General features: G+C 45.5%; 1 protein-coding gene and 1 long non-coding RNA gene across 3 annotated transcripts in view; one reads left to right on the forward strand and one right to left on the reverse strand.

Annotated features, from left to right (window-relative positions):
* Positions 1 to 843: 843 nt before the first annotated feature.
* LOC120932568 lies at positions 844 to 1,353 on the forward strand. The gene is made up of 2 exons (XR_005748015.1): positions 844 to 1,121; positions 1,284 to 1,353. It is a non-coding gene; the product is annotated as an uncharacterized LOC120932568 (long non-coding RNA).
* Positions 1,354 to 7,334: 5,981 nt separating this feature from the next.
* The window catches only part of ANXA6 (annexin A6), a 133,565-nt gene continuing 125,258 nt past the window's right edge, over positions 7,335 to 15,641 (reverse strand). For both annotated transcript variants that reach the window (XM_040345051.1, XM_040345050.1), the window contains one exon: positions 7,335 to 7,755. In XM_040345051.1, coding sequence (XP_040200985.1) covers positions 7,696 to 7,755 — 60 coding nt within the window. In that variant the 3' untranslated portion in view covers positions 7,335 to 7,695. The remainder of the gene's footprint in view (positions 7,756 to 15,641) is intronic.

Raw genomic sequence — 15,641 nt, forward strand, 5'->3', positions numbered from 1 at the left:
AGCTTTCGGCTGTTAGGTTGTCGGTGGCGGGATGAGTTCTACGTGGATCGATGTTTGCCAATGGGCTGCTCGATTTCTTGCGCGTTTTTCGAAACGTTTAGCTCTTTCTTGGAATGGGTGGTCAGGGATGTGGCGGACACGGATTCAGTAATCCACTACCTGGATGACTTCCTGTGCGTTGGGCCCCCGTCGTCCAATGTGTGCGCAATATTGTTGGCAACGTTGCAGCACATGGCGGAAAAGTTTGGAGTGCCCTTGGCAGCCGACAAAACGGAGGGTCCAACCACGGCGTTGAGTTTTTTGGGAATCATGATTGATTCCGAGGCTATGGAGTGTAGGCTTCCAATGAACAAGGTGGAGAATCTTCGGATGGAGATTCGGGGGATGCTGGGGCGGGACAAGGTTCAGCTGGTGTCCCTGCAGTCTTTGTTGGGAAAGTTGAATTTCGCCTGCCGCATCATCCCTATGGGGAGGGTTTTTTGCCGACGGCTGTCGGCAGCAACAGCGGGGGTGAAGGCGCCGAAACATTATATCCGTCTAACGGGTGAGCTGAAAGCAGATTTGCACATCTGGGATACGTTTTTGGAAACGTATAATGGAAGGGCGATCTGGATGTCAGGGCCTGTCAGCAACTTTGACCTGGATTTGGTCACGGATGCGGCCGGGTCCACGGGTTATGGGGCCTTTTTTAAGGGGCGGTGGAGCGCTGAGGCATGGCCTAGGTCATGGACAGCAGCGGGTTTTGAGAAGAACCTGGTGCTGCTAGAACTATTCCCGGTGGTGGTGGCAATCGAGTTGTGGGGGGAAGAATGCAAAAATTTGAAGATCAAGCTAAATTGCGATAACATGGGGGTGGTACAAGTCATTAATCGAATCTCCGGTTCATCGGTACCGGTGGTGAGATTACTGCGCCATCTCGTGTTGCGTTGTTTGCAGTGGAACATATTCTTGTATGCTGTACACATCCCGGGGGTGGATAACAAACTCGCTGACGCCTTGTCTCGATTTCAGTGGGACAGGTTCAGGGAGCTGGCGCCAGGGGCGGATGCAGAAGGGGTTCCTTGCCCTGGGTGGATGTGGGGGCTGGCATTGGAGCCGCTGCAGACTGGATCAGGAGGTCGGTGAGTGGGCAGACATGGGCTGCATACTCGAAAGTATGGGAGGAATGGGCCAGTTTCAGACGGCTGGCAGGCGCCGAGCTGGGCGAAGGCGATATGGGCTTGTTAGTGGTGTATTTTGTGGTAAGACATATAGAGAAGGGAGGGTCGGTATCTGCTTTAGAGAAAAAATTAGCAGCTTTAGCGTTTTGGTTCAAATTGGAGGGTAGGACAGACCTCACGAAAACATTTTGGGTAAAACAGACAGTAAAAGGATACAAAAACGGCACCAGTACAAGGACGAGCGGAGGCCAGTGTCATTTTCGATTTTGGGGAGAATTTTTGGGGTTTTAAAGGAAGTCTGCTCGTCTGAATACGAAATGCGTTTGTTTCGGGCGGTTTTTTCGGTGGCATTTTTTGGGGCATTTCGGATAGGGGAGTTGGTTAGTCCATCAAAACGGGTGGCCGGGGGTTTTTTGGGGGGTGACGTACGGTCACATGATGATAGGGTGGTTTTTCGGCTGAGACGGTCAAAGACGGATCAGATGGGAAAAGGGAGGGACGTAATTTTGTATGCGATGCCGGGTTCAGAGATGTGTCCGGTAAGGGTGGTAAGGGAATATGCAGAGGGACGCCCTGAGGTTGGTGGCCCGTTTTGGGTACACGTGGATGGGTCTTTTGTTTCAAGATTTCAATTCATTGCAATTTTTAAAAAATGTTTGAAGATGGTGGGGTTAGACGAGCGGCTGTTTGCCTCGCACTCCTTCCGCATCGGGGCGGCAACCGAGGCGGCCCGGTGTGGGTTGGATGAGGCGGCAGTGAAGCGGATTGGGAGATGGGAGTCGAGGAGATTCCGTTCGTATGTTCGCCCTCATTTGTTGATGGATTAATAAATGGGGGGGAAGAAAGTAGTCTACGGGAAAGGCCGGTATCTTTGCTGTGGGGGCAAATTGTTAATAGTCATGATTTATTGTTTGTTTTTTCAGGTGGAAGACAGGCGCGCCTCGTATGGATCATGGGGCATTCTTATGTCTGTAGGGGGGCTAGAAGAGCGGATGCTAGGCCAGGGGGTAGGCAATTGGGAATTTCCAGTCAGGATGCTACTATTCGTTGGTTGGGGATCCCTGGGATGGGTTGGGGCAGGGTGCTGTCGGAAGTACAGCGCTATGCTCGGCTCGACCGACCCCCAGATGTGTTGATGTTACACGTCGGGGGGAATGACCTGGGGATCCGGCCTATAGGGGATTTGATGACGGCAGTTAAGGCGGACGTCTTGACGATGCGGGCATCTTTCCCCAACATGTTGATCATCTGGTCAGACATTGTCGCGCGAAGTACATGGCGCATGGCAAGGTCGGTGGATCGGGTCAATAAGGGAAGGGTGAAAGTAAACAAGGTACTAGGGAGGTTTGTGGCTAAACACGGGGGTTTAGGGGTGAGACACAGGGAGTTGGAGGTTAATGTGGGTTTGTATCTGCTCAAGGATGGTGTTCATCTGACGGATGTGGGTACAGACTTGTGGATGATGGGGATACAGGAAGGGGTTCAGAGAGCCCTGCGGGTGTGGGGGGGCCCATAAGGAAAAGGGGGGTTTTCCTTCCGGGCTGTGGCGGTGTCCTTGGTCCTTGACGGTGACAGTGAAATGATGGAATGGAAATGGTTGGGGGGCTCATCGATGGGATGGCCCCCTATGGTGGTTATTGCAGTGGAACGGTGTCTGCTGCAATACGGTTACGGTGCACTGCGGGTTAAAAAGGGGTCTCAGAGCTGGGTCGGCTGGAGGCCTGGGTTATGGTAATTGGTACCGCAGTGTAAAAAAGGTTAATGGGGGTAGTTACTGTCAAGGATCAGTTGGGATTGGGTTAAAATATTAAAAGTGTTAATAATTTGGTTAAATATTGATTTGGTTACAAAATAAAAATGGCTGTTGTGGCCAATTTTCTCCAATTCACTGTGTCGGTCTCATTACTGGGGTAAACTGGTTACGGGAAAGTGGGGGGTAATAAGGGGAAGTATTTAATGGAGGGAGGGGGTGCATAGAGAGTGGCACATTGGAAACTACACTAGTCAAGAAAAGCCCGGAGTAAAAGCACAAGGAATAAACGTAGGGCTGGCATGACTGGGGTGGAACCAGGGCAACGGAGGGTTAAGACAGCAGGAGAGCTCTCAGTCTCAGGGGAGTGGCTGGAGGAGCAGTCCGGTGAGGGGGCGGAGCCTTATATATAGGGGGCGGGATCGGCGCCAAAAACCACAAGCAGGCAGAGTGAGAAGAGGGAGGCAGGATTTCCCACCCACCCTCCCTTGTTTGTTTCTTTTGTTGTGTGGTGCGTTTGTTTTCTTTTCTTGCAGGTATAAGGACGGGTTGTCACGACAGCGGAGGCGGTGTCCTTGGTCCTTGACGGTGACAGTGAAATGATGGAATGGAAATGGTTGGGGGGCTCATCGATGGGATGGCCCCCTATGGTGGTTATTGCAGTGGAACGGTGTCTGCTGCAATACGGTTACGGTGCACTGCGGGTTAAAAAGGGGTCTCAGAGCTGGGTCGGCTGGAGGCCTGGGTTATGGTAATTGGTACCGCAGTGTAAAAAAGGTTAATGGGGGTAGTTACTGTCAAGGATCAGTTGGGATTGGGTTAAAATATTAAAAGTGTTAATAATTTGGTTAAATATTGATTTGGTTACAAAATAAAAATGGCTGTTGTGGCCAATTTTCTCCAATTCACTGTGTCGGTCTCATTACTGGGGTAAACTGGTTACGGGAAAGTGGGGGGTAATAAGGGGAAGTATTTAATGGAGGGAGGGGGTGCATAGAGAGTGGCACATTGGAAACTACACTAGTCATGTATACCATGTGATTCAGAGGTTGAGAGAGGACAACCTGTATTGAAAGTTGGAAATGTGCAAGTTTCATCGTGAACAGGTTAAATGTTTGGGTTATGTCATATCTGTTGCCAGGTTTTCGATGAACCCAGGGAAATGATCTGCAGTCTTACAGTGGCCTCGACCCATAGGTCTACGTCCTCTACAACATTTCCTTGGCTTAGCCAATTAATGGATATGACCAAAAAAGAGGGCAACACACAGAATTGGTCCCTGAATTCTTTTAATGCCTTTGAATCCCTCAAGGACGCTTTTGCTGCAGCTCCAGTGCTGGCACATCCTGAGCCGATGTTACCCTCCATTCTTGAAGTTGTTCAGCAAGGAATTCCTGCATTAGAGGAACATATTCGAAATCTCTGTTCTGTTCCAAGAATCCTCACAACGCTCCAAGGAGAGGTACAAACTCCATGTTCACCGGGGACGCCTACCTGCGTCCTCCTACCAAGTTGGGAAGAGGGCTTGGCTGTCTTCCTGTAGCCTCTGACTCTGTGTTTCCTCACTAAAACTGGCGCCTCTGTATATTGGGCCTTTCCCTAAACTCCGTAAGGTTAACCCATTGGCCTACGCATTCGATCTTCCTTCCAACATGCGTATTTGTATATGTTTTGATTCCTTATTAAAACCTTTGGTATGTAACCACTATATCACCCCAGTGCCACACCCTCGCCCAGTTCAGGTTGACAACCATGAGGAATATGAGATACAATCTATCATTGACTCCTGTAGTTTTCGTGGACGCATGCAATATCTAGTTCACTGGAGGGGTTACAGTTCGAAGGAATGCTCCTGCTCTCTGTGCTTTTCATATACATGTTCCCCTCAAGCCTGGTGCCCCCCTGAAAGGCAAGGGTAGTTAAGGAGGGGGTAGTGTCAGAGCTGGGCTCCCAATACTTAACGAGCAGCTCTCTTCTTTCAGTGCTCAGAAGCTGTTTAGCTAACCTTGACACATTAGCCCAGCCTACAGCCAGCCCCTTTTTGTTATTTTGTCAGCTTAGCTAATTTCCTTCTTGCCCTTGTGTGGTCTAAGATCTCTAAGTGTTTCCTTTCTGTGCTCCTATGTATGACTTTGCCTGGCTGACTTCCCTTCCAACTCCTGTTGTTAATTTTTGCTGACTTCTGGTTTTCTGACCAGCGTCTTGTCTGATTACCCGCTCTAGCATCCAAACCCTGGCTTCTGTTTTTTGACTATGTTCCTAAGCTGTGTTTCTTGCTATTTTATTAAAGGTGTGATTTTGAACTGCACTTTCTGTCTAGGTGTGTTATTGCTCTCACTCTCTCATACTACCGTGTTTCCCCGAAAATAAGCCTGAGTCTTATATTAATTTTGGCAACAACAAACCCAGTAGGGCTTATTTTTGGGGTAGGGCTTGTCATGTGCTGATTTTTCCCCCAATCTCCCTCCCTGCCTGTCAGAAATCCCCAGTGGCCAGTGGAACCGAGTAAAAGTGCATGCAAAACTCAAGAATGCTCTGGATTACAATATCAGATAATGAAAACTGTACCTTTCTGCAATCCATGTGTGACAAACACCTTCACATAGCACCGCACCCGTGTCCCGCCAGAGCACTGCAAATGGAGGGGGGTCCGATATCCCCCGAAGAAGAGAGCTGGCAGAAAAGAGGAGAAGAACAGCAGGACATCAGCTGAGCTCCGCTATGCGCTTCCATGGCCTGCAGGAGCTCTTGTTCCTGCTCCAAGCACTGTTGGGGGGGTCAAAATCCCCCACTGAAAGCTGGCTGAATAGAGGAGAAAAGCAGTGGGACATCAGCTGAGTGCCGCTACGCACTTCCATGGCCCGTCGGAGCTCTTGTTCCCACTCCGAGCACTGAGGGGGGTCAAAATCCCCCGCTGACAGCTGGCTGAAGAGGAGGAGAGCAGCGGGAGGCCAGCTGAGCGCCGAGCGGCGCTATACCGAATGCATCCAGCACACACAGCCCACATCACATACTGCGCTAGGTCTTATTTTCGGGGTAGGGCTTATATTGCAGCCCTCCCCAAAAATCACAATAGGGCTTATTTTCAGGGTAGGTCTTATTTTCGGGGAAACACGGTAGTCACTGGAAGTTCAACATGGCACCTCATGCAGCATGGTGGCCAAGACCATACAGCAGTTTAACAGGGCAGGTTCCACTTAAAACAGGCCTCGCCGTGCTCGACCAAAGAGGTTGAGTGCCCATGCTCAGCGTCATATCTAGAGGCTGTCTTTGGGAAATAGAAATATAAGTACTGCCAGCATTGCTGCAGAGGTTGAAGAGGTGGGGGGTCAGCCTGTCAGTGCTCAGACCATACGTCACACATTGCATCAAATTGGTCTGCATGGCTGTCGTCCCAGAAGGAAGCCTCTTCTAAAGATGATTCACAAGAAAGCCCACAAACAGTTTGCTGAAGACAAGTAAACTAAGGACATGGATTATTGAAACCATGTCTTGTAGTCTGATGAGACCAAGATAAACTTATTTGGTTCAGATGGTGTCAAGCATGTGGGGTGGTAACCTGGTGAGAAGTACAAAGACAAGTGTGTCTTGCCTACACTCAAGCATTGTGGTGGGAGTGTCATGGTCTGGGGCTGCATGAGTGTTGCCGGCACTGGGGAGCTACAGTTCATTGAGGGAACCATGAATGCCAACATGTACTGTGACATACAGAACATGATCCTCTCATTTCTAAAACTGGGCCGCATGGCAGTATTCTAACATGATAACGACCCCAAACTTCCAAGACGACCACTGCCTTGCTAAAAAAGCTGAGGGTAAAGGTGATGGACTGACCAAACATGTCTCCAGACTTAAACTCTATTGAGCATCTGTGGGGCATCCTCAAATGGAAGGAGGAGTAGTGCAAGGTCTCTAACATCAACCACTTCCGTGATGTTGTCATGGAGAAGTGAAAGAGGACTCCAGTGGCAACCTGTGAAGCTCTGGTAAACTCCATGCCCAAGAGGGTTAAGGCAGTGCTGGAAAATAATGGTGGCCACACAAAATATTGACACTTTGGGCCCAATTTGCACAATTTCACTTAGGGGTGTACTCACTTTTGTTGCCAGAGGTTCAGACATTAATGGCTATGTGTTGAGTTATTTTGAGTGGACAGTAAGTTTACACTGTTATACAAGCTGTACACTCACCACTTTACATTGTAGCAAAGTGTAATTTCTTCAGTGTTGTCACATAAAAAGATATAATAAAATATTTACAAAAAATGTGAAGGGTGTACTCACTTTTGTGAGATACTGTATATGTGCATACACACACACACACACACACACACACACACACACACACACACACACACACACACACACACAGTATTTGTAGTGTATACAAATACTGTATACATATTAAATACATATAACAACATGTGGGATAACCACTGAGACACTTTATTTGACCTTGGCTGGATCCTATCACTCTTGTGAAGGATCTAAAATTGGCTTTGGTATTGAAAGTACCTTCATTCTGCATCTTGTACACAGCAGTATCTGGTACAGAAGTGTATATACCTTCCATTTAATTTCTTCAGGTCTTCTGTTCCCATCTCTACCCCCACCCCATTCCCCCCAACTATGTATTTCTTTGGTGCACAATCAGTTTTTTTGGTAAAGATTTAGGTGAAGTTTCATGGTTCTCAGAAGGTCCACAATACTATCTACCATGAAGACATTTGGTGTGTGGGCTTCCGCCAACAACTGACAGGTTCAAGAATAACTTGATATTCTTCTTTTAGTCGTCTCCTCCACAGATGATCAGTAAGGCTTTGCGATAGTCCCCTGATGTTTCACTCTGCAAAAAAACAATTAGGAGAAGGTTGTAAATGGTATAACATTTTAGACAACATTAGGTCAGATAAAAGCATGGTTTTACTTCTATTCACTTTATCATTTCTAATTGCAGGGTAAAGAGTGCTAAAATGTATTTAAACCAGCTAGAGGCTCATCCTTCTCGTGGTCATTTCCTATACTACAGGTGTGTCCAACCCTGATACAGAATACATTCACAGTACATCAGCAGCATTACCATATTTATCCAGCAGGTGGTAATGTACATGAAATATAATAACTCAACTCCTGCACCAGGTACAACCAGGGAGCTGCAGGAAATTAAAGTGAAAAATCAAAACTAACAGAAAATATATAGTTTGTCGCCAGCATTAACACAGCAATTTCCCTATAACATAGTTTGATTACCTACCAGTAAATCTGACTTTGTTTAACTCCCTTTAAATTCTTGCTGACTGCCCAACACATATGTGCAGCAACATGGCAGGAGGGCTTTACTGCCCATGTGCCACACTGGTGTATTGTATTTTTAGCAGCATATTCCAACATACGTACAACGTAAGGCACTTTGAGGTGCCATTTACAATAAATTGGAATGCATCACACTAACTGCTTTACATTCAATTGCAGTGATGTGCATTACCACAAAAACATGATGTAGAAAGTCCCCTGGGTACAGTCCATCTAACACTATTCTCTCCATCGGTTGACAAAGTTGCTGTTGAAATGTGACTACGGTGCTCCTCCATTGTTAGGGTGGAGGAGGGGGTGTAGCCATCCTAATTGTGTTACTTATCAGCTCACCAGGTAAAAATAAGGGAAAAAACCTTAACAAAAAAAAAACAAACAAAAAAAAATGCAGCCAACACACCCAAGAATCAGAAAGTTGCAATATATAACAATTTTGTTTTTGGATAAAGATACATTTTAAGGGCAAGTTACTGCAGATCTCAAAAGTTTAGCATTCCATACATATAAAAATCAAATGCCAACCGATTTACATTAACAGAAATTCACACGATTTAAAGCAGTAGGGGATATGAAAAGTTTGCAACGATCCATCATTTTTTATGTCACCTGTCTCACAGTGGGCTCTCTTTAAAATTACATAAGAAAAATTAATTTCACAGCCAGGAGCTTGCCGTCTTGTCCAGAATAAGGTAGGTGAAGATCTTATAAACAGAAACTTAAAGCGGAGTGCCACCCAAAAATGGAACTTCTGTTTTTTTTGGAACCCTCCGCCCTCCGGTGTCACATTTGACACCTTTCAGGGGGAGGGGGGTGCAGATACCTGTCTAAGACAGTTATTTGCACCTACTTCCGGGCTATAGACCCCCCACGCCCCCCCGCTCACACTGTTCCCAGGAGAGAGTGGGACCAGTGAGGACAGGCCGCGCCGCTTGCGCATGTGCAGTAGGGAACCGGGCAGTGAAGCCGCAACGCTACACTTCATGAGTTTCTCACCAAGGATGGCGGTGGGGGCAGCTGAGAGACGTGCGATTGCTCGGCCTCGGCTGCCGACATCGCGGGCGCGCTGGACAGGTAAGTGTCCATTTTTTAAAAGTCAGCAGTTGCAGTATTTGTAGCTGCTGGCTTTAAAAAAAAAAAAAATATTTGAGTGGATCTCCGCTTTAAACTTGTCTCTCCAACCACATAAAAGTCAATTTTTTAGGTGGTATTCCATGTTCGTTAACATGTAGCACTACCCCCGAAGGAGCTGCTGGTTTAGATTTGGGCTTGCTGTTACCTTACTGTTCCTTGCACTTGTCTCAGGGGTTCTCCTTAAAGAGGTGGTTAAAGAAAGAAATGTCTGCACCAAACACCCAGTCTCTTTTTCTCCCTCCTACAGAGAGGGACTTTATTAAAGCAAACTTCAGAAAAGAGGGATGGAGGTTTAGGGGAGATTCAGGCATCTTACTTGCGAATCACGGATATTCTCCTAGGTCCAGAGGAACAACTGTCTCCACACTGTACTCAGTGACCACCAGATAGGCCCATTCTCACTGGCCTAGCAGCCGGTGCGAAGCTCGATCAAAAGATAGTCTCTGCGACAGACTTGGTGAAAGTGGAATTGGTTCAACAGTCTCTGCTGTTCCGGCAGCACTGCGAGGTAGATTTTGATCCGGATGCATCCTCCAATTGAGTCCTCAATTGCTTGGTCCCTTCCAGCAGGCAAGGCGACACAGGATCATCCCTGGATCAGTAGGCCCCAGCAGCTCCTGGGCCTACATCTCAGTAATGGAGCCTCGGGCCAACGTGGCCCCGAGGCGGGAAACGCCAATACATCACTGAGGCCAGGAGGGCCCTCAGGTCCAGATCAGGGAAACTGAGCCCACAAAATGGTGTCTGCCCCTAAGTACCCTCTCCCAGAATGCACAGCGGGTTGACCACGCCCCCCTGAGCCACTTCTGAAAAAAGAATACCCAATACATTCAACCTGTTGCATTTCCAACCTTGACCAGTGATGACAGTGACACCTACTGTCAAGTGGAAAAACAAGCAACCCAGCTGAACTGAAAGAGAACCATAATTTGAATACAATCTTTCTGAGCCAAACTATTGCTCAGACAACTATAATTTTTACATATAGCACCCACTCATTGGGAGCAGGGTGCTACATACAGTAAATATTTGTATACATTTAACTGTATGAAACATCTACGAGGCTTATACCCCAAAGCTTGGAGGCACCTGGCCTTAATTTTAGTGGTTACAAAAATATACCTTTCGTATTTGGCTTGGATGACATTACAATACACCCAGATACAACAAATTGAAACACAGTGAACTCTTACAAAAACATGCCACTCTATGAACTTTAATGAACTCCCTAGGTTTTAGGAATGTACACAGGCTTATGGTAAATGTAGTCGCAAGAGAGAGAGAGAGAGAGAGAGAGAGAGAGAGAGAGAGAGAGAGAGAGAGAGAGAGAGAGAGAGAGAGAGAGAGAGAGAGAGACAGAGAGAGAGAGAGAGAGAGAGAGAGAGAGAGAGAGAGAGAGAGAGAGAGAGAGAGAGAGAGAGAGAGAGAGAGAGAGAGAGAGAGAGAGAGAGAGAGAGAGAGATGTTGCTGCCACCTGGAGGAATTATTGAGAGCTGCAGTGACCAAGTGTTCAATGAACTTTATTGACCTTTCAGGATATATTTGGACTCATTTTACCTACAATCCATTATAAAGGCAATACACAGGAATAGTTTAGCTAAAAAAAAAAAACAACACAGCTTTAGATACATCACTTACCTGTAATGTAGCGTATCCAGCACTGTGCAAGCAGTTGCAGTCTTCACTGCAGGGATGCTTTTCCTCTTTCTGGCTTTGAACTTCAAGAGCTGCAATGGTTTCCAGCTTTGAGATTTCTGGCAGATCAGCAGTACAGATGGTCAGATAGGGACATGCCCCCTTGTTCCTTCTTCAATGAGAAACCTTATTTTATTATTTACACTGTTTGCAACACAATCTGTGACAGAATTATCTCCCCCATTCACAAATTGTGTTACAAGCAGTGTAATCAATGAAGGAATTTTTCTCATGGGGAGAAGGAAGAAAAGGGGGCATGTCCCCGTCAGACCATCTGTTAACCATTGCAGTGGCATAAGTTGAAAGACCTGGAAGAGGACAGGCATCCTTGCAGTGAAGATTTCTCTAGGATACAGCTGTCTGCACATGGGACATACTTCATAACAGGTAAAGCTGTAGGGATTTTTTAGGCTAAATCTCAGATTTAATATGGCAGTGTAAAGGGCTATGATAATGTGTCACATGTAGGAGACCTTAAAGTGGAGGTTCACCCGAAAAGTAAATTTTTAACATTAGATTGAGTCTCATTTTGTCAAGGGGAAACGGGTAGTTTTTTTTAAAATCGAAGCAGTACTTACCGTTTTAGAGAGCGATCTTCTCCGCCGCTTCCGGGTATGGGCTGCGGGACTGGGCGTTCCTATTTGATTGACAGGCTTCCGTCAGGCTTCCGACGGTCGCATACATCGCGTCACGATTTTCCGAAAGTAGCCGAACGTCGGTGCGCAGGCGCCGTATAGAGCCGCACCGACGTTCGGCTTCTTTCGGCTACTTGTGACGCAATGTATGCGACCGTCGGAAGCCTGTCGGAAGCCTGTCAATCAAATAGGAACGCCCAGTCCCCAAGACCATACCCGGAAGTGGCGGTGAAGATCGCTCTCTAAAACGGTAAGTACTGCTTCGATTTTAAAAAAACTACCCGATTCCCCTTGACAAAATGAGCATCAATCTAATGTTAAAAAAAAAAATCCGGGTGAACTCCCGCTTTAACCCCCCTGACGGTAAACCCGAGCGCGACTCGGGGTTGGTTTTACATGTTAGGATCGGCAAACCCGAGTCACGCTCGGGCTGGACGGGCTTACCTTTCGCTGGATCCACAGGCTTGGTTTACTCACCTTGTCCCTGGATCCAGCGATGCCACCCGCTGTGTGAGCGAGCGGGACCTCCTCGCTCGATTCACAGTCCCCGTGTGACGCCGATCTCCGTTACCTGCGACGTTACGACGCACGGGGACGGAGAACGGCGCCAAATTCAAAAAAGTAAACAAACACATTACATACAGTATACTGTAATCTTATAGATTACAGTACTGTATGTAAAAAATACACACCCCCCTTGTCCCTAGTGGTCTGCCCAGTGCCCTACATGTACTTTTATATAATAAAAAATGTCATTTCTGCCTGCAAACTGTAGATTGTCCAAAAGTGTCCCTTTATGTCAAAAATGGTTTTAAATCAGCTAGAAAACAGCGATAATAAATTATAATCACTTGCAGAATTGTGCGATAGCGATTTGCGGGGAAATTCGTCATAAAAAAAATAAAATAATGACAGCGACAATTCTGCAACTGCAAATTTCAGTGATTTTGAGTTGATTACATTATTGAATAATTTTTATTATAATTATATTATTATTTGTTATAATTATTTATAATTATTTATTATATTATAATTTATAATTTTGTTTTAAAAAAAAAAATCATACCCGGGATGCCTACAAGACTCTTGCTTGGTCAGATTTAAGTGAGTTATTTCTAAAAATTACAGGCCTACAGTATAAAACGCCAATTTCCTTGCAAAATAAATGTACCGCTTTTGGTACGTAATTCCAGACAGAATCATACCGCCAGGGAGGTTAAAGTGCTACTAAACATAGGACCCGGCATTCACGATATCTGGTCTCCCACAGTACACAGAACATGAAAATGCTATTATTTTAGTAAATATAAACTGCTAAATAACTTTTGTCATCAGCAGTTTATAGTCTTGTGACTTCTACCAGTGTCTTGTTAAAGCTTGTAGGAGGAGTTTTCATTATCCCCTGATTGTCAAATGATGGTGCAGGACCCCTGACCTTCTGTCTGGACAGTGCTAATTGGCCCTGTGCTGATCACATGCACCCTCCCAGGGAAAAAATACACATGAAACTGAGCATGTGCAGAGTGCCCCCACGGCTCTTTACTATAAGGAGATGGATTGGGGACTGTGGAAGAAGAGGAGGATCAGAGAAGATAATCAAACAGCCTTTTACACAATTCAGAGGTTCCACAGTGAGTATAACAAGCATGCTTTATATACAGACAGATTTTACTGTTGTGGGTTTAGTAACACTTTAAACTACAGGCATACCCCACTTTTAAGTACACAATGGGGTTTATTTACTATCGCTGGAGAGTGCAAAATCAGGTTCACTTCTGCACAGAAACCAATAAACTTCCAGGTTTTATTACCAGACTTAATTGAACAAGCTTGGATAGGAAGCTCTCTGGTTTCTATGCAAAAGTGAGCCTGATTTTGCACTCTCCAGCGATAGTAAATAAGCCCCATTGCGCACTTAAAAGTGGGGTATGCCTGTATAAGTTCACCTTTGGTAACATGTTACACCCCTATTTACCAAAGAGCACCTGCCTGTCTAGGGTTACCATCCCCCTGCTGTGACAGCGGGCAGGGGGATCTTCTCCCTTTATCCACAGTCACACTTTAAAGCGGGGGTTCACCCGAATTATTTTTTTTTAACATTAGATTGAGGCTAATTGTGGGAAGCAGAATCAAGTGTTTTTTTTTTTTAAATCTATGCAGTCCTTACCTTTTTACAGATAGATGTTCTCCGTGGCTTCCGGGTATGATCTTGGGACCGGCAAGCGCCAATGCAGTACTTAACTTTTTACAGATAGATGTTCTACACGCGCTGTATGCGACCGTCGGAAGGCTGTCAATCAAATAGGAACGCCCAGTCCCGCAGCCCATACCCGGAAGCCGTGGAGAACATCTATCTGTAAAAAGTTAAGTACTGCATTGGTGCTTGCCGGTGGGAAACTAAAATTATAGTCCGTAAATATCAAATATCGCACAGCAACGTATGGATAATGATCAATAAATTCAATAAAACTGTGTTCCACTCCTAGTTTCCTTGAAGACCCCTCACCACATCCACAACTAGGATGTGAAGGGTAGGAATAGTGAGAATAATGAAATAAAGTAAAAATTACAATGACATAATAAAAATCATTGAATAATGTGAAAAACAATTGCAGTATTAATAAACTCCAGAACTATTACCAAATTAGGCAAAAATATTAGTGCTGTGACCAATGATGAAGATCCAAAAACACAAAGTGAAAATACTTTGATTGTGTTTAAAAAGAGAAAAATATATAAATAAGGAAAAAATGTGAACCAAAAATTATGTGCAAGGTGAAACAGATTAATAGTGTTCAAGCATAAAATAAATAAATAAATAAATAGTTCAAGTTCATAAAGTGTTTACAGTGTTCAATAAATAAATAGTTCAAGTTCATAAAGTGTTTAAAGTGAATTCCAACGCTGGATGGAATATTCCAAACGTGCAAAATAGTGTATATAGAATAAAGTTGATAAGGTGCTTAATTCCAGAATTTCCCAAAGGTGCAATACTGTTTAAACAGAAGCTGCTGCACTCCACCACACGATCCTCCAGTGTAGCTGTGCAGACACAAGATATGGAAAATGCTAGCCTCTCACCTCAGAATAAATCAAAACAAGCCTGTTTTAACCACTTGAGATCCGCGCTATAGACAAAATACGTCCGCAGCGCGGCTCTCAAGTGCCAAGTGGCCATTTGAACACGGCCTTTTATGTGCATTACCCGCGCGCGCCACTGGGTGGCGCGCGGCGGGTAAAAACTGTCCCAGCGCATCGCCGAAGACCCGATGCGTGTACCTGGCGGCCGCGATGTCCGCCGGGTACACGCGATCGTCGGTGACATGGCAGGTGACAGCAGGGACGTGGAGCTCTGTGTGTAAACACAGAGCTCCACGTGCTGTCAGAGGAGAGGAGACCGATCTGTGTCTCTTGTACATAGAGACACAGCATCGGTCACCTCCCCCAGTCACCCCCCTCCCCCCACACAGTTAGAACACACCCAGGCTACACAGTTAACCCCTTCCTCACCCCCTAGTGTTAACCCCTTCCCTGCCAGTCACATTTATACAGTAATTAGTGCATTTTTATAGCACTGTCGCTGTATAAATGTGAATGGCACCAAATTTGTGTCAAAAGTGTCCGATACGTCCGCCGCAATATCCCAGTCCCAATAAAAATCGCAGATCGCCGCCATTACTAGTAAAAAAAAAAATCATAAAAAAAATCATAATTCTGTTCCCCATTTTGTAGGCGCTATAACTTTTGCTTATTGCGATTTTTTTTTTTTTTTTACAAAAATACGTCAAAATACGTATCGGCCTTAACTGAGAAAAAAAAGAGTTTTTTAAAAAAAAAATTGGGATATTTATTATAGCAACAAGTAAAAAAAAATATATATATTTTTTAAATTGTCGCTCTTTTTTTGTTTATAGCGCAAAAAATAAAAACCGCAGAGGTGATCAAATACCACCAAAAG

Source organism: Rana temporaria, chromosome 3 (assembly GCF_905171775.1).
Source record: "Rana temporaria chromosome 3, aRanTem1.1, whole genome shotgun sequence".
In the NCBI taxonomy this organism is placed as follows: Eukaryota; Metazoa; Chordata; class Amphibia; order Anura; family Ranidae; genus Rana; species Rana temporaria.